Source organism: Nerophis ophidion, linkage group LG09 (assembly GCF_033978795.1).
Source record: "Nerophis ophidion isolate RoL-2023_Sa linkage group LG09, RoL_Noph_v1.0, whole genome shotgun sequence".
NCBI classification, from domain to species: Eukaryota; Metazoa; Chordata; class Actinopteri; order Syngnathiformes; family Syngnathidae; genus Nerophis; species Nerophis ophidion.
The window spans coordinates 20,534,772-20,553,785 of record NC_084619.1 but is presented as its reverse complement, the minus strand read 5'-3'; the positions used below and the strand labels follow the sequence as shown (position 1 = coordinate 20,553,785).

The window sequence follows — 19,014 nt, the reverse complement described above, 5'->3', positions numbered from 1 at the left end:
CTTTTTATCGCGCAATTAAACAGTATTCTGGACATCTGTGTTGCTGAATCTTTTGCAATTTGTTCAATTAAAAATGGAAAAGTCAAAGTGGACAGATGGAGGTTGGAAGCTTTAGCCTTTAGCCACACAAACACACGGTGATTCCTTGTTTAAAATTCCCCGAGGTGAAGCTTTACTATGGACCAGAGCGGTCAAGCGAACATGGATCACGACTACATGTCAACCGGCAGTTTTCGGTGAGAAAATTGTGTTAAAAAGTCGCCTTTTATCGGAGATCTGTGGAGTTTGCGCCGTCCTTGTATCTGCTGTCGACTTACCTCAGACACTGGCCTCAAGACACCCGTGGACACACCCCTCCGACTATCAGGTACTATTTAATCTCACTAAAACGCTAGCAACACAACAGAAAGATAAGGGATTTCCCAGAATTATCCCGGTAAATGTGCCTAAAAACATCTAAATCCGTGCCAATGCAATCGCCTTTTTTTTTAACTTTATTTTTTTTCTATTTTTTTTTCTAGTCCTTCGCTATCAATATCATCATCCACAAATCTTTCATCCTCGCTCAAAATAATGGGGAAACTGTCGTTTTCTCGGTCCGAATAGCTCTTGCTGCTGGAGGCTCCCATTATAGACAATGTGGGGACGTGAGGAGCCCTCACCCTTGTGACGTCATCGTCTGTGACTTTCGGTAAAGGCAAGGCTTTTTGATCAGCACCAAAAGTTGCAAACTTTATCGTCGATGTTCTCTACTAAATCCTTTCAGCAAAAATATGGCAATATCGCGAAATGATCAAGTAAGACACATAGAATGGACCTGCTATCCCTGTTTAAATAAGAAAATCTCATTTCAGTAGGCCTTTTACTGTTAGTCATGATCATCAAAATTCTAACAAAGGCTTGACATCTTACTTTGCATGTAACGAATTTAAATCACATATTAGCTTCACATTTGAAGTTCAATTGCTGACATGAGTGAACTTTTGCACGATACCCCACTTTATTGAGTTTCACCATATGTACAAATACCTACATTTAAAGTTCAAAAGAAACCCACCCTAACATGAGTATGTTAAAATGACAAATTAAAACAAAAAAACAATTGGTCGGACAAATTTTTTTTAAAAATCTTTGCCTCAACCAGATTGCCAATACTGTGAGGCACAGGTGTCAAACTCAATGCCTGTGGGCCAGATCTGGCACGCCACATCACTTTGTGTGGCCTGCGAAAGCCTGAAACAAATGTGGGTCTTTTTTTTTTTTTTAACTAAATGCATTTGTCCTTTAAATTTTGACAGAAACAAACAACTCTGATATCTGGCCATGCCAAATATATTCATACATACTGTATTACCAGAATAATGTTTGCATTGATGAAAATAAATATCTGGTTGTAACCTTTATTTATGATTTCAAAGCAAGTTATGCATCAATTTGTACATAAAATATGTAATAATCAAATTAATCAGTGTAATAATATCATGAGGTGATTATGCATTTATTAGTGCTATCAAATTATGTATTTAAAAAAATCAGATGCATCACACTTGAATTTTGATTTATCATGATGAATCTCAGGTTATTACCCGCTAGCCTGAATTAATTAAAAAAATGCGACCCTCTGCAGTAATTGCTGCGATGAGGCCCTCAATTTTTTGGCACCCCTGCATAAAAAGTCAAAGCCGTTGTAAGTTTTCATCTTTACTTTGAACAAGATTACACAACTAGATGAAGCAATTCCTGAAGAAATCCAGGAATAATTTTATAAATGCACACAATTCCCAAACAGTCTGAATATTTTGAAATTGTAACCGTTTGAATCAGATGAAAAATGTGGGAGTTGTGGACATTTGAAGAATGTCCCATTGAAATGGAATTTCACAAACATTTTGGAATTTCGGGAAAATTTGGAATTTTGTTGAAAATATTAAAAAACCTGAATAGTATGGATGAGTTGAAATGGTTAATGTTGGAATTTTTCTAATCGGTCGAGAAATGTTGAAGACCTGACATTTTTAATTGAGAAATGGTATTAAGGAATTTCAGGAAAACCGGAAATTTCTCCAGTTCGATAAATTAACTTAGATTTTGTCCTGATTAAGGAGAATGTTTGTAGGGTGGAACCGTTGAAGTGGGTTGAAAAATGTGAAAGGAGTACCGGTAGTCGCCAGAAAAAAGGTCAAAAAAGAGTTAAAAAAAAAAAAAAAGAATTCCTGGAATTTTTTTTAAATGGAAAAATAATAGTTTGAATGTCCAGGATGGTAGAATATGTCGAAGGTGGAATGGTTTAAATAGGTTGAAAATGTGCAAATGGTGGAAGTTTGAAAAATGTCCCCAAAAACCTGGAATTCTGGGAAATCTGGGATTTTGGGGAATTTGTCAAGTGAAAGCCCGCGATTCCCGAATAGGCTGAACAGTTTGAAGTTGGAACGGCTACTTTTCCAGATTGTGGCGCGCTCTACCTTCCACATTTTTCACCTGAATCAAAGCGTTCTAAATTCAGACAGTTTAGCCCCAAGTCCAAAAATTCCCAGATTTCCCAGAAATCCAGGTACTCTGGGACGTTTTTCCCATTCAAAATGAATTGGACATTTTTCAAACTTTCACCATTTTCACAATTTTCAAACGATTCATATCATTCCACCTTCAACACATTTCACCATCCTGGAAAATTAATCTACCTTTTTCCAAATTCAAAAAAAGTCCAAGATTTTCCAGAATTCCTGGTTTTCCAAAGCCCTATTTCCACCCTTTTTTTCTGGCGACTACTCCTTTCACACTCTTCAACACATTTCAACTGTTCCACCGTCAAATTATCCCTCTTAATCAGAACAAAAACCTAAGTTTTTTTTTTTTTTTTAACTGGAAAGATTCCAGAAATTCCGTAATACCATTTCTCAATTCAACATGTTACCACTTCAACATTTCTTGAACCGTTTTGAAAAATTTCAACACCAACCATTTAAAGGCATTTAGAACATTCAAGTTTTTTAGCATTTTTCAAGAAAATTCCCTGTTTTCCCTAATTTCCATGAAATTCCCATTGAAAATAATGGCACATTATTCAAAGTTACACAACTCCCAAATGTTTTATCTGATTCAAATCCATCCATCCATCCATCCATCCATTTCCTACCGCTTATTCCCTTTCGGGGTCGCGGGCGGCGCTGGCGCCTATCTCAGCTACAATCGGGCGGAAGGCGGGGTACACCCTGGACAAGTCGCCACCTCATCGCAGGGCCAACACAGATAGACAGACAACACTGACACTCACATTCACACACTAGGGCCAATTTAGTGTTGCCAATCAACCTATCCCCAGGTGCATGTCTTTGGAAGTGGGAGGAAGCCGGAGTACCCGGAGGGAACCCACGCATTCACGGGGAGAACATGCAAACTCCACACAGAAAGATCCCGAGCCTGGATTTGAACCCAGGACTGCAGGACCTTTGTATTGTGAGGCAGATGCACTAACCCCTCTGCCACCGTGAAGCCCTGATTCAAACCGTTCCAACTTAAAAATATCCAGCCTGTTTAGGAATTTTGTGCTCCCTTTCAACAATTGTAAAAAAAAAAAAAAAAACCACGGATTCCCTATAATTCCCCGTTTTCAGGGACATTTTCCCCATTCAAAATGAATTATCCATTTTTAAACGGGTTGTACTTGTATAGCGCTTTTCTACCTTCAAGGTACTCAAAGCGCTTTGATACTACTTCCACATTTACCCATTCACACACACATTCACACACTGATGGAGGGAGCTGCCATGCAAGGCAGCTAACCAGCACCCATCAGGAGCAAGGGTGAAGTGTCTTGCTCAAGGACACAACGGACGTGATGAGGTTGGTTCTAGGTGGGGATTGAACCAGAGACCCTCGGATTGCGCACGGCCACTCTCCCACTGCGCCACGCTGTCCCAGTTCCCACATTTTCCAACCAATTCAAACCATTCCACTCATTCAACTAACACTTTCCCAAGTTCCAAACCAAATTCCCGGTTTTCCTGGAAATTCAAACTCTTCAACATTCAAACTATTCTTACATCCATACATTCAGGGGTGGCATGGCATAGTGGGTAGAGCAGCCGGCCAGAAACCTGAGGGTTGCAGGTTCGCTTCCCACCTATTGACATCCAAAAAATTGCTGTCGTTGTGTCCTTGGGCAGGACACTTCACCCTTTGCCCTCCGGTGCCGCTCACACTGGTGAATGAATGACAGGGGGTGGCCGGAGGGGCCGTAGGCGCAAACTGGCAGCCACGCTTCCGTCAGTCTACCCCAGGGCAGCTGTGGTTACTGGTGTAGCTTACCACCACCAATGTGTGAATGAATGTTGAGTCCCACTATTCTCTGTGAGTGCTTTGAGTGTTTAGAAAAGCGCGATATAAATCTAAGTTATATACCACATTCTATCAACATTTCAGTTCAACTTCAGCATTGAAGCATTCACACGGTTCATCTAGTTCAGGGGTAGGGAACCTATGGCTCTCAGATAAATCTGAGCTGACATCGCTTAACACGATAAGTAATGAATAATCCCACTTGTAATCAGTGTTAAAAATAACGTTCAAAATATAAAACACTCTCATGCTTTTTTATGTTCAAGAAGTTGCGTTAATGGTAAGAAGTCATTTATTTATTATTGGTTCATGTGGGGTTTGCCCTCCTGAGGGTTCTTCAGACCACCAAGCACCGACATGAGAGCCTGTTTCAGGGTTACAATATTGTTTTATTTTTCAAAAAGTCTCTCAGTTGCTTTCCAGCAATTGTGTTTTTCTCTTTTGTTCTCGCTTGCGCTCTGGCTCCAGCCCCAACCCCGTCTCTCCTCCTGGCTGCTGCTTATAACAGAGTGACAGGTGATTAGATAACAAGGCCCAGGTTGGCCTTTTGCGCACCTGTCGCTGATTTCGAGGCCGTTCCTGGCACACCCCGCTTCGTTGCAGGCCTGCAGGCCACGCCCCCTACACAATTCGCTTCATAATAACAATGTAATTGCAAAGAGTAAGAGACCTATTATACTCTAGAAATGTTGGTCTTACTTAAAAAGGCACGCTTTTAGTTGTGTTCAGTGTTAGAAAAATATTTTATGGCTCTTTTTAATGATAAGTCTCACCTTAAAATCATCTGTATACTCTAGCCTTTAAATAAACTCCCTTTTTAGACCAGTTGATCTGCTGTTTCTTTTCTTTTTCTTCTATGTCCCACTCTCCCTTGTGGAGGGGGTCCGGTCCGATCCGGTGGCCATGTACTGCTTGCCTGTGTATCGGCTGGGGACATCTCTGCGCTGCTGATCCGCCTCCGCTTGGGATGGTTTCCTGCTGGCTCCGCTGTGAATGGGACTCTCGCTGCTGTGTTGGATCCGCTTTGGACTGGACTCTCGCGACTGTGTTGGATCCATTGTGGATTGAACTTTCACAGTATCATGTTAGACCCGCTCGACATCCATTGCTTTCCTCCTCTCCAAGGTTCTCATAGTCATCATTGTCATCGACGTCCCACTGGGTGTGAGTTTTCCTTGCCCTTATGTGGGCCTACCTAGGATGTCGTGGTGGTTTGTGCAGCCCTTTGAGACACTAGTGATTTAGGGCTAGATAAGTAAACATTGATTGATTGATTGATCTTACGTAAATATGTTTTGAAATATTTGGCTTCTTGGCTCTATCAGCCAAAAAGGTTCCCGACCCCTGATCTAGTTGTTTATTCAGATTCAAAATTGTTTCTCGAAGGATTAAGTTTAAACAGTTTTTTATAGTTTTACATTTAGAACTGTGTGACGTTCCAGTAGGAGGCCACGAGGAAGACCCAGGACACGTTGGGAAGACTATGTCTCCCAGCTGGCCTGGGAACGCCTCGGGATCCCCCCTGGAAGAGCTAGACGAAGTGGCTGGGGAGAGGGAAGTCTGGGTTTCCCTGCTTAGGCTGCTGCCCCCGCGACCCGACCTTGGATAAGCGGAATAAGATGGATGGAATTGTGCGGTAGCTGTTAAAAAAAAAAAAAAGTATACAAAAAATGATACGTATTGGGTATGAGGCTGACTGCATCTGATGATGATGTAGTGCTGCCATCATTTTTCTGCCTTTAGGTCCATTTAAAGAGACAGGCTCCCTATTTCTCCCCCCCCCCCTACCCCCCGTGTATTTTCCCCTCCGAAGCTGTGCCTTCCTGTGCTCATCCCTGGATGAGGCTGGAAAGCATCCCTTATCGTCTCACGCTCATTTAATTAGGTCGGATTCCTTACATAATGTAGATTTTTTTTTTGTAATGTAGATTATTTTTATTATTTTTTTTTTACATAATGATGGCTGGAACAAACACACCGCAGGCAATGCAGTGCATGTGTTAGTCACTCAGGCACGCAGGGATCTTGCTGCCTCTGCGATGCTGTGGCTGAACGACAACAAGGATGCAGTTCTGCAGAAGGGTCCTCTGCCAGCCATGTAGTGCCAGAGTCACTTCGCCACAGGAGGACATGGAATACAGGATGGGGGGCTGCATCGGAATTTCACACAGACGGGTAAATGGAAATGTATTTCTGTGTTGCCAGCGGAGAATAGACGGTGCTCTCGTGTGGTATTTCAAAGGCGAAGACTGAGGGTTGTGTTGGAGGAAAGGCGACATCAGCTGTGGGGAAGCCAGGGGGAGATGAGGCGAAATAATGGAAGGCAGCTGAATGGAGTTCCCTCACTGATAAATTAATTGAGGGTAAATATTTAACCGTTTGTGGTCATGTCTGTTGAAATCTTAGTACTGCCATTATTTGGACACGATAATGCCTGAAAGTTACAGGTGGGGAACTGTGGATTTGCATACATCTTAACAAGAGATTCTCCTGTACAGACTTGATCGAGGCTCCATTGAAAAAAGACCTAATGGTTCTTGATGAGATATTTTACACCAGAAAGTAGAGAAAAGCCTCCAGTCTTGTGCACGGTGAGACTTTCTGAAAGATGTTGGATGTTGGATCTTGGTATAAAAATCCTAAAATCATTTTTAAGGTTGTATTTTTTCTCTAAAGTTGTCTTTCTGAAAGTTATAAGGAGCAAAGTAAAAAAAAATATGAATTTATTTAAACAAGTTAAGACCCATCCATCCATCCATCTTCTTCCGCTTATCCGAGGTCGGGTCGCGGGGGCAGCAGCCTAAGCAGGGAAACCCAGACTTCCCTCTCCCCAGCCACTTCGTCTAGCTCTTCCCGGGGGATCCCGAGGCGTTCCCAGGCCAGCCGGGACGCACAGTCTTCCCAACGTGTCCTGGGTCTTCCCCGTGGCCTCCTACCGGTTGGACATGCCCCAAACACCTCCCTTGGGAGGCGTTCGGGTGGCATCCTGACCAGATGCCCGAACCACCTCATCTGGCTCCTCTCGATGTGAAGGAGCAGCAGCTTTACTTTGAGTTCCTCCCGGATGGCAGAGCTTCTCACCCTATCTTTAAGGGAGAGCCCCACCACACGGCGGAGGAAACTCATTTCGGCCGTTTGTACCCGTGATCTTATCCTTTCGGTCATGACCCAAAGCTCATGACCATAGGTGAAGATGGGAACGTAGATCGACCGGTAAATTGAGAGCTTTGCCTTCCGGCTCAGCTCCTTCTTCACCACAACGGATCGGTACAACGTCCGCATTACTGAAGACGCCGCACCGATCCGCCTGTCGATCTCACGATCCACTCTTCCCTCACTCGTGAACAAGACTCCTAGGTACTTGAACTCCTCCACTTGGAGCAGGGTCTCCTCCCCAACCCGGAGATGGCATTCCACCATTTTTCGGGCGAGAACCATGGACTCGGACTTGGAGGTGCTGATTCTCAAGTAAAGACCAAGTCTTTAAAATATTTGCTTGGATTTTCAAATTGAGTTTATTTGAGTTTTGTCTCTCTCAGAATTAAAAATGTCGAGCAAAGCGAGACGAGCTTGCTAGTGAATATATATTAGGGCTGTGAATCTTTGGGTGTCCCACGATTCGATTCAATATCGATTCTTGGGGTCACGATTTGATAATATATCGATTTTTTCGATTCGATTCAATTCTCGATTCAAAAACTATATTTTTCCGATTTAAAAGGATTCTGTATTCATTCAATACATAGGATTTCAGTAGGATCTACCCCAGTCTGCTGACATGCAAGCAGAGTAGTAGATTTAAAAAAAAAAAAAAAAGCTTTTATAATTGTAAAGGACAATGTTTTATTAACTGATTGCAATAATGTAAATCTGTTTTAACTATTAAACGAACCAAAAATATGATTTATTTTATCTTTGTGAAAATATTAGACACAGTGTGTTGTCAAGCTTATGAGATGCCATGCAAGTGTAAGCCACTGTGACACTATTTTTTTTTAATAAATGTCTAATGATAATGTCAATGGGGGATTTTTAATCACTGTTATGCTGAAATTATAACTAATATTGATACTGTTTTTGACAATATTCATTTTTGTTTCACTACTTTTGGTTTGTTCTGTGTCGTGTTTGTCTCCTCTCAATTGCTCTGTTTATTGCAGTTCTGAGTGTTGCTGGGTCAGGTTTGGTTTTGGAATTGGAATGCATTGTTATGGTATTGCTGTGTAGTGGTTTGTTGGATTGATTAAAAAAAAAAAAAGATTTAAAAAAAATGAGAATCGATTCTGAATCGCACAACGTAAACGATTTGATTTGTATTCGAATCGATTTTTTCCCACACCCCTAATAAATACAATTTTAAAAAAATAGAGGCAGCTCACTGGTAAGTGCTGCTATTTGAGCTATTTTTAGAACAGGCCATCGGGCGACTTATCTGGTGGTTACGGGCTACCCGGTCCCCGCGGGCATCGCGTTGCTGACCCCTGCCTTAGACCCTTTCAGATCCAAAACCACTGACCTATTAACATTCTCTTCTGACAATATTAATAATTAATGATATTTATCTTTGTAAAAACACTGATCATTTTAATGATTTCTCACAATATATATGTATATAGAAACAGATACATATTTTTATAAATATATTTCGACTCTTTAAAATTCAAAATTCAGCCGAAAAAAAGAAGAGAAAAACTGGCTAACTGTGGATTTGCATACATCTTAACAAGAGATTCTCCTGTACAGACTTGATGGAGGCTCCATTGAAAAAAGACGTAATGGTTCTGGATGAGATGTTTTACACCAGAAAGTAGAGAAAAGCCTCCAGTCTTGTGCACGGTAAGACTTTCTGCAAGATGTCGGAATATTGTCAGAGGAGAATGTTCATAGGTCAGTTGTTTTGGATCTGAAAGGGTCTAAGGCAGGGGTCACCAACGCGGTGCCCACAAGCACCAGGTAGCCCGTAAGGACCAGATGAGTTGCCCGCTGGCCTGTTCTAAAAATAGCTCAAATGGCAGCACTTACCAGTGAGCTGCCTCTATTTTTTAAATTGTATTTATTTACTAGCAAACTGGTCTCGCTTTGCTCGACATTTTTAATTGAAAATCCAAGAAAATATTTTAAAGACTTGGTCTTCACTTGTTTAAATAAATTCATAATTTGTTTTACTTTGCTCCTTATAACTTTCAGAAAGACAATTTTAGAGAAAAAATACAACCTTAAAAATTATTTTCGGATTTTTAAACACATATACCTTTTTACCTTTTAAATTCCTCCCTCTACTTTCCTGACAATTTAAATAAATGTTCAAGTAAATTTATTTGTTTTAATTTTAAAGAATAATAAATACATTTTAATTTAATTCTTCATTTTAGCTTCTGTTTTTTCAACGAAGAATATTTGTGAAATATTTCTTCAAACTTATTATGATTAAAATTCAAAAAAATTATTTGTCTTTGTTAGAAATATAGCTTGGTCCAATTTGTTATATATTCTAACAAAGTGCAGATTAGATTTTAACTTATTTAAAACATGTCATCAAAATTCTAAAATAAATCTTTATCAGGAAAAATTACTAATGATGTTCCATAAATTATTTTTTTATTTTTTTTCCAAAAGATTCTAATCAGCTAGTTTTTCTCTTCTTTTTTTCGGCTGAATTTTGAATTTTAAAAAGTCGAAATATATTTATAAAAATATGTATCTGTTTCTATATATATATATATTTATTGTGAGAAATCATTAAGATGATCAGTGTTTCCACAAAGATAAATATCATTAATTATTAATAATAACACGGAGTCAAAGGTAAATTGAGCAAATTGGTTATTTCTGGACATTTATTTAAGTGTGTATCAAACTGGTAGCCCTTCGCATTAATCGGTACCCAAGAAGTAGCTCTTGGTTTCAAAAAGGTTGGTGACCCACACAGGCACAGGTCTTCTATTCCAATCGCATAAAACTTGGACCTTGTTGAATACTTAGTCATACAGGAACGAAAAGGCCCTTTCCAAAAAATAAAGGTTTAGCGCAGGGGTGTCAAACGTACGGCCCACGGGCCTCGTCCGAATAGGTTATATCTGACCCGCGGGATGAGTTTGCTAAGTATAAAAATGAGCCCAAATTCTTGAATAAAAAAAAAACCGCTGTTCTTAATGTGTCCACTGGATGTTGTAATAACAATTATTTGTATCTATGTAGATCAGAGTTTTTCAACCTTTTTTGAGCCTAGGCACATTTTTTGCGTTGGAAAAATGCGGAGGCACACCACCGGCAGAAATCACTAAAAAACGAAACTCAGTTGACAGTAAAAAGTCGTCGCCGCAATTGTTGGATATGACTTTAAAGCATAAGCACGCATGTATCACTATAGCTCTTGTCTCAAAGTAGGTGTACTGTCACCACCTGTCACATCACACCCTGATTTATTTGGTATTTTTTGCGGATTTCCTGTGTGTAGTGTTTTACTTCTTGTCTTGCGCTCCTATTTTTTGGGCATTTTCCTGCAGCAGTATCATGTCTTCCTTTGAGTGATATTTCCCGCATCTACTTTGTTTTAGCAATCAAGAATATTTCAGTAGTTTTTACCCTGTGATGAGGTGGCGGCTTGTCCAGGGTGTACGCCGCCTTTCGCCCGATTGTAGCTGAGATAGGCTCCAGCGCCCCCCGTGACCCCGAAGGGAATAACCGGTAGAAAAATGGGTGGATTATCCTTCTTTGTGGGGTCATTGTTGATTGTCATGTACGGATGTACTTTGTGGACGCCGTCTTTGCTCCGCAGTAAGTCTTTGCTGTCGTCCAGCATTCTGGTTTTGTTTACTTAGTAGTTCAGTTTGAGCCTTCCCTAAGCTTCAATGCCTTTTCTTAGGGGCACTCACCTTTTGTTTATTTTTTTGTTCAAGCATTAAATACATTTTTACCTTCACACTGCCTCCTGCTGCTTCCAACATCTAAAAAGCAATTAGCTACCGGCTGCCACCTACTGATATGGGAGATTATTACACGGTTATTTTTAGACAACCCTGACACTCAACAACAACACATCATTTGCAGACTACAATTACTGGTTTGCAAAAAAAACATTTTTTTTTACCCCAAATCGGTGAAATTAGATCATCTCCCACGGCACACCAGATCGTATCTCACGGCACAGTACTGTGCCGCGGCACAGTGGTTGAAAAACACTGATGTAGAAGATGCTACATATGTAAAAAAATAAAATAAAAAACACATGATGTTAGTAAATCACTTGACAAAAATGATCAAACTACATAAATAACATCCTATAATTTGATTTTGATATCATTTTTTTATCTTGATAGATTGAAGATGAACGCCAATGAGTTGACTGATGACCATTATCACATACATCATTCAGAAAGTATAAATAACGACTATTAACCGCAACATGTAAGTGTAAAAAAACAACATTATAATTTGTACATTTTCAGAATGTGCTTGTTCTATTTTTAAACAAAGAAAACAATCTGAAGTATTCTTTATTTTTAAGTTATCATGCTGTGATTTTACCAGTCCGGCCCACTTGGGAGTAGATTTGTCTTCATGTGGACCCACATCTAAAATGACTTTGACACCCCTGGTTTAGCATCAAGTGTTAATGCTTTAAGCCAAAACTCGGAAGACAAACATTTTTGCAGCAAATTCCAGAGTTCTCCTGTTGCGTCGAGGAACTTGGGCTTTTACTGTAAACACATCGGCACATCCTTGCTTTGACATTTGAACCTTGCTAGCAAACATAAACACTGGGGTCCTAACTTGGGATTTACATAACTGAGGCGTTCCTCAAGGCACCCCTTTAAGTCCTCTCCTTTTTGTCAGTTTACACATTCTTTTCATTATGAGATTTATGTAACAAAGGTGTTGCTGTAGCTTGTTTACTTCAGATGCAGTCAGTAGTCAATCAATCAATTAATGTTTATTTATAAAGCCCTAAATCACAAGTGTCTCAAAGGGCTGCACAAACCACAACGACATCCTCGGTACAGAGCCCACATGAGAGCAAGGAAAAACTCACCCTGAGTAGTCCAGGGTTCGATCCTGCGCTCGGGATCTTTCTGTGTGGAGTTTGCATGTTTTCCCTGTGAATGCGTGTGTTCCCTCCGGTTACTCCGGCTTCCTCCCACCTCCAAAAACATGCCCTTTGGGATAGGTTGATTGGCGTACTTGCCAACCTTGAGACCTCCGATTTCTGGAGGTAGGGGGTGGGGAGTGGAGGGCGTGGCCGGGGGTGGGGCGGAGGCGTGGTTGGGGCAAGGCGCGTGGTAAGAGGGGTGGCCTATAATTCACCAACTCGAGTATTTAATATAAATTTCATTTATATATATATATATATATATATAAATATATATATATATATTTATATGTATGAAATACTTGACTTTCTGTGAATTCTAGCTATATATATTTATTTTATTATATATATAAATAAAATAAATAGTTGAATTTCCCACGGCACCTATCAAATACACAGTAATAAAAACACAGTTGTTCTACTAACTGTACTGTGCTTGCTGGTTACTAAAAAAAACCCAACAACACTTACCTTTCACTATTTGAGTAACCTTTGTTCTGCCATTTGCGTACTGGCGAGCGATCTCCGAATCCGGGAACATCCTTCACAGATTTGTTGTAGACATCCGCTAATGAGAACGGGATGTTGCTTCCAGCTATCAGCATAGCCATCTTTGTCTCAGCATAAGCTACACCATCCGGTCTCCATTTTGCGAGGTGGCCCATAATACTGGGTTGTGAACGATGCTGCGCAGCGGACGCTTTGTGCTTCGCCGACCGTTCATGGCTGAGTATATCCGTTCGGGCGCCGTGTTCAATGGAGAAGTCTGTTCTACAAAATTTACAGGCAACATACCTCTTCCCCTTTGAACTCTCCTGGATAAACTGAAATTCTTGTTTCCAATCGTTCTGGAACTTGCAAGCGTATTTCTTAATTTTGCTCGTCGACGGTGTAATATATTGGGTTGGAGTCAATAACCAGGCGACGTGATGAAGTTACGTCTCTTTACTGTGGGCTTCAGAACAGACTCCCTCATGCATATGTTCCTTGACTGCACTTAAATGTAGAATATATTTACATTCTATTCTATGTTCAGTAGATGGCAGTATTGTCCTGTTTAAGAGGGTCACAACATTGAGTCAGGTCTGCATGGAGGTGGAGGGGGCGTGGGGGCGTTTTCGGGAGAGGCGCTGAATTCCGGGAGTCTCCCGGAAAATCCGGGAGTGTTGGCAATTATGTTGCCTGGAAACACTAAATTGGCCCTAGTGTGTGAATGTGAGTGTGAATGTTGTCCGTCTATCTGTGTTGGCCCTGCGATGAGGTGGCGACTTGTCCAGGGTGTACCCCGCCCTCCGCTCGATTGTAACTGAGATAGGCTCGAGCAGCCCCCGCGACCCCGAAAGTGATAAGCGATAGAAAATGGATGGATGGATATACAGTATAGGATATATACTGATATCCATCCATCCATCCATTTTCTACCGCTTATTCTTCTATAATATATACAATATGCTGCAAAAATGTTTGTCTCCTGATTTTTTTAACTGACTTCGGGGGGCCTTTATGGAGTACCCCCACACACCAGGCCGCTAGTTGAATAGCCCTGCTGCATCGTCACCATGATATTTTAGAATTAATAATCAAAATAAATCTTAGTGACCAGTTGTGTTGATTCGCATAAACGTGTTTGATTCCCTAAGATTAAGGTTTAAACTTGCATGAGACGTGCTGCCCAACCCCTCGTTGACTGAATACAAGACTTTGTGCTGCACTATCAGTGTTAAGAGGATAAAGTGCAATACTCCAGAGTGTGTCAAAATCAGGTGACCTTTCACTTCCACTTGGAGCAGTTATGACGTCCTCAGCTCTTGTTCTGTCCCCCCACCCCTCCTTGCCTTCTACCGCGTCCCCACTGTGTCCGTGTCCCCTGCAGCGTTCAACCCGGGGCCGCCTATCAGCCCCCGTTTTAGCGCCGTGTCCCCACCTACTCACTTCACGTGCAATGCCAGAATAGAAACAGACCTCAGTCAGACTGTAAACAGGCTGGACGAGCTTGTGCAAGCCTGGGCGAGAAATGTATTCCAACAGGGGTGAGTGAGTGCTGATTTCATTTGTGATGAGACTATGAAGATAAATGCAATCTGTGCTCTTTTAATCATTTTAGTGTTGTCTTATGGTGAACATGTTGGTGTTTTAAATACTGCAGAGTTGATCGAACTGATATCCTTTTGTAAGAATATTGTCATAACAGAAGGTTTACGGTGAAGGGCAGTAAATATCACACCATGTTGTTTAATGGATTGTCAATTACATTTTTAATACTAGTGTGCTATATTTGCATTTCCAATAAACAAAAACAAAAATGAATTGCAACCGCTAAGTAAAGTACGCAAACAATTACGGCTTGGAGGTTGAAATTACATCCCCCTATCATCCAAACAGCAAGCAGGCAGGCTGACTAGAAGTGGAGATGTGTTACCATGCTACAGTAAACAAAACACATATTTTATAAATGTCCTATAATGACACCGTCCACAACATGTAATGTTTATAAACACAATGTAAGAAGATCCAGTCCAATATCCAAAGTTTAAACGTACAATGACGCTATCAGAGAAGTATGGGTTTAGGACAGGGGTCGGCAACCCAAAATGTTGAAAGAGCCATATTGGACCAAAAATACAAAAACAAATCTGTCTGGACCCGCAACAAATTAAAAGCCATATTACATACAGATATAGTGTCGTCAGATATAAATTGAATTATTAGGTCTTAAAGGAAACTAAATGAGCTCAAATATAGCTACAATTGAGGCATAGTAATGCAATATGTACATATAGCTAGCCTAAATATCATGTTACAATCGATTAGCTTACAGTCATGCAGTGACCAAATATGTCTGATTACTCCGCATACTGTAAGTCAATAACATCAACAAAACTCACCTTTGTGCATTCATGCACAACATTATAAGTTTGGTGGACAAAATGAGACATAAAAAGAAGTGGCATAAATCACGTCTTAGGAAGTCGGAGAAAGTTATACATGTAAACAAACTAGGGTTAGTTCAAGGACCGCTAAAACTAGTAGGACAAAACGGCGCTCGCGAAATACTCGAATCAGTGAAGCATGTTTAATATAAACAGTGTGCTTTATAGCCAGTAGGGAGGTTTGTGTCATGTTTGTCCTCCTACAGAAACCAAATTGAAACAAAAAAAATGTTTTTTCCTCTCATCATTTCCATTTTTAATATATTTTTGAAAAAGCTCCAGAGAGCCACTAGGGCGGCACTAAAGAGTCGCGGGTTGCCTACCCCTGGTTTAGGACTATGTTTATTATTGTGACCAATGTCACAGAGCAATATTAGTAAAACCAGAGCACAGCTCGTGGCATATTAAATGAGATTGCAAAATTAACTGCTGGTGTTTGTAAGTAAGTAAGAAAAAAAAAAAAAAAGCACAGTCCAGCGCACATTTATTTATAAAATCTTGCACATTCAGGTCAGTGCTCGCTATTTGTGGAAGCGTTCTTTCAGTAGTATCAGCCATCATAAACGCCTGCAGTTCTAGCGGCATTGCTGCACGATTAATGTAAAAGAATATCTGATATGTATAATGCACAAGTGTTTCTATTCTTTACCAAATGTCCGCTTATAACGGATATACTGTCCAATTTTGGCTTATATGTACATAGAAGCCACGGCATTAAGCGCACTAGCACATTCTGACAAAGATAATAATGCTGCAGCTTTCTGAGAGGTCTTAAGATATCACTTAAATTATAATAAGACAGTATGTGCAGCTTTAAGTATAGCAGGTGATTTTCTGCTCATACAATATTTGACTTTGAGTTCATTAGGGGAGGTTGAGGCTGCACTTTGACCCCTGTGGCATGAGGCACGGCACCATACGTTTCTAATCACTAAAACATACGTGTAGCTACTGTACATACTTACAGTACCATTCTCTGTCTGCTGCTCTAACCCTGTGGAGAAGGAGTCTACTGAGAGATCTCCGGTCCACAGCACATTTTGTGTCTCTGTTGAGTCTGGGAAGGCCTGGAGGGTCCTTGAGTCACTCAGCCTGATGAGAGATGGGGAATGAGAGCAGCACGACTGAGGCTCTGGTAAGAAAAGCCACCATATTGCTGCGATGCTATTTGCATAGGACTATACTTTAATACTCAAATATAACAGTAATATCAGTAACATTTTATGCTGATATAATGATTTCGTCTTTTAAATACACAGCTAATTAACCATTTTCACAACTACAAACCCCATTTCCATATGAGTTGGGAAATTGTGTTAAATGTAAATATAAACGGAATACAATGATTAGCAAATCCGTTTCAACCCATATTCAGTTGAATGCACTACAAAGACAAGATATTTGATATTCAAACTCATAAGCTTGATTTTTTTTTTGCAAATTATAATTAACTTAGAATTCCATGGCTGCAACATGTGCCAAAGTAGTTGGGAAAGGGCATGTTCACCACTGTGTTACATCATATTTTATTTTAACAACACTCAATAAACGTTTGGGAACTGAGGAGACTAATTGTTGAAGCTTTGAAAGTGGAATTCTTTGCCATTCTTGTTTTATGTAGAGCTTCAGTCGTTCAACAGTCCGGGTTCTCCGCTGTCGTATTTTACGCTTCATAATGCGCCACAAATTTTCGATGGGAGACATGTCTGGACTGCAGGCGCGCCAGGAAAGTACCCGCACTCTTTTACTACGAAGCCACGCTGTTGTAACACGTGGCTTGGCATTGTCTTGCTGAAATAAGCAGGAGCGTCCATGATAACGTTGCTCGGATGACAACATACGTTGCTCCAAAACCTGTATGTACCTTTCAGCATTAATGGTGCCTTCACAGATGTGTAAGTTACCCATGCCTTGGGCACAAATACACCCCCATACCATCACAGATGCTGACTTTTGAATTTCGCGCCTATAACAATCCGGATGGTTATTTTCGTCTTTGTTCCGGAGGACACCACGTCCACAGTTTCCAAATATAATTTGAAATGTGGACTCGTCAGACCACAGAAAAACTTTTCCACTTTGCATCAGTCCATTTTAGATGAGCTCGGGCCCAGCGAAACCGGCGGCGTTCCTTGGTGTTGTTGATAAATGGCTTTCGCTTTGCATAGGAGAGTTTTAACTTGCTCTTACAGATGTAGCAATCAACTGTAGATACTGACAGTGGCTTTAGGAAGTGATCCAGAGCCCATGTGGTGATATCCTTTGCACTCTGATGTCGGTTTTCGATGCAATACCGCCTGAAGGATCAAAGGTCCGTAAAATTATCGCTTATGTGCAGTGATTTCTCCAGATTCTCTGAACCTTTTGATGATTTTATGGACCGTAGCTGGTAAAAGTCCTAAAATCCTTGCAATAGTTCGTTGAGAAATGTTGTTTTAAAACTGTTTGACAATTTGCTTACAAAGTGGTGACCCTCGCCCCATCCTTGTTTGTGAATTACTTAGCATTTCATGGAAGCTGCTTTTATACCCAATCATGGCACCCACCTGTTCCCAATTAGCCTGCACACCTGTGGGATGTTCCAAATAAGTGTTTGATGAGCATTTCTCAACTTTATCAGTATTTATTGGCACCTTTCGCAACTTCTTTGTCACGTGTTGCTGGCATCAAATTCCAAAGTTAATTATTATTTGCAACAAAAAAAAAAATGTTTATCAGTTTTAACTTCAAATATGTTGTCTTTGTAGCATATTCAACTGAATATGGGTTGAAAATGATTTGCAAATCGTTGTATTCAGTTTATATTTACATCTAACACAATTTCCCAACGCATATGGAAACTGTGTTTGTATTAAAGCTTCATTGAAGTTGGTGCCGTCTAATTTTTCATTTTTTTTTGTGGACCTTGTGTACCATCAACCTGCCGGGGACTACAGATAGAAATTAGCTTTTGGCCACAATCTGGCACATTTACACGTTATAAATTCATTAATGTGTAATGTCCCATGTAACAAATAAAGATAAAGGACTTATTTAAACACTGAAATCTAACACGTTACAGCTTTTATTATCCTAACTTATTTTCTATGCCTAGAGTATCTGTATGTTTTTGAAACTATAGGAGCATTACCACGTGATTCAAGCCCTACTCAGATGGAATTTTGGATTACCGTAAAGAGATTAAATGTGCCTCTTAAAGAGCTGAGGCCCCCCTTACATAGTCGGATTTAATGTTGTATAGCATTCAAAAAATACTGCTTATTAGTTAAAGCAAGGGTGTAAAACTTGTTTTCATTGAGGGCTACCTTCAGAGGGCCCCTCCCAAAGCATACATTTACAATGCTTCACTTTTTCCACATTTTGGTATGTTAAAACCCTATTCCAAAATGGAATACATTCATTTAGTGTTCTCAGAATTCTACAGACATTACCCCATAGTGACAGAGTAAAAAGTTCTTTCTTTTTTTTTAAATTTGCAAATGTATTACAAAATTCAAAAAATAAATCACAAGTACATAAGTATTGACAGACTATGCTCAATACTTTGACACACCTTTGGCAGCAATTAGAGCCTCAAGTATTTTTGAATATGATGCCACAAGCTCGGCACACCTATATTACGACAGTTTTGCCCATTCCTCTTTTCAGAACAAGCTC

At 40.3% G+C, this 19,014-nt stretch overlaps 1 protein-coding gene across 16 annotated transcripts in view; it reads left to right on the top strand.

The window, feature by feature from the left end:
* The first annotated feature begins 6,178 nt into the window (after positions 1-6,178).
* Positions 6,179-19,014, top strand: part of tacc2 (transforming, acidic coiled-coil containing protein 2) — a 103,702-nt gene continuing 90,866 nt past the window's right edge. For 3 of the 16 annotated variants that reach the window (XM_061910525.1, XM_061910519.1, XM_061910512.1), the window contains exon 1: positions 6,191-6,513. In XM_061910525.1, the coding sequence (XP_061766509.1) occupies positions 6,403-6,513 (111 nt within the window). In that variant the 5' untranslated portion in view covers positions 6,191-6,402. Of the gene's footprint in view, positions 6,514-9,080; positions 9,175-14,308; positions 14,462-16,359; positions 16,493-19,014 lie in introns of those variants that run through there. The other 13 variants (XM_061910521.1, XM_061910514.1, XM_061910523.1 and 10 more) reach the window with 11 other exon arrangements.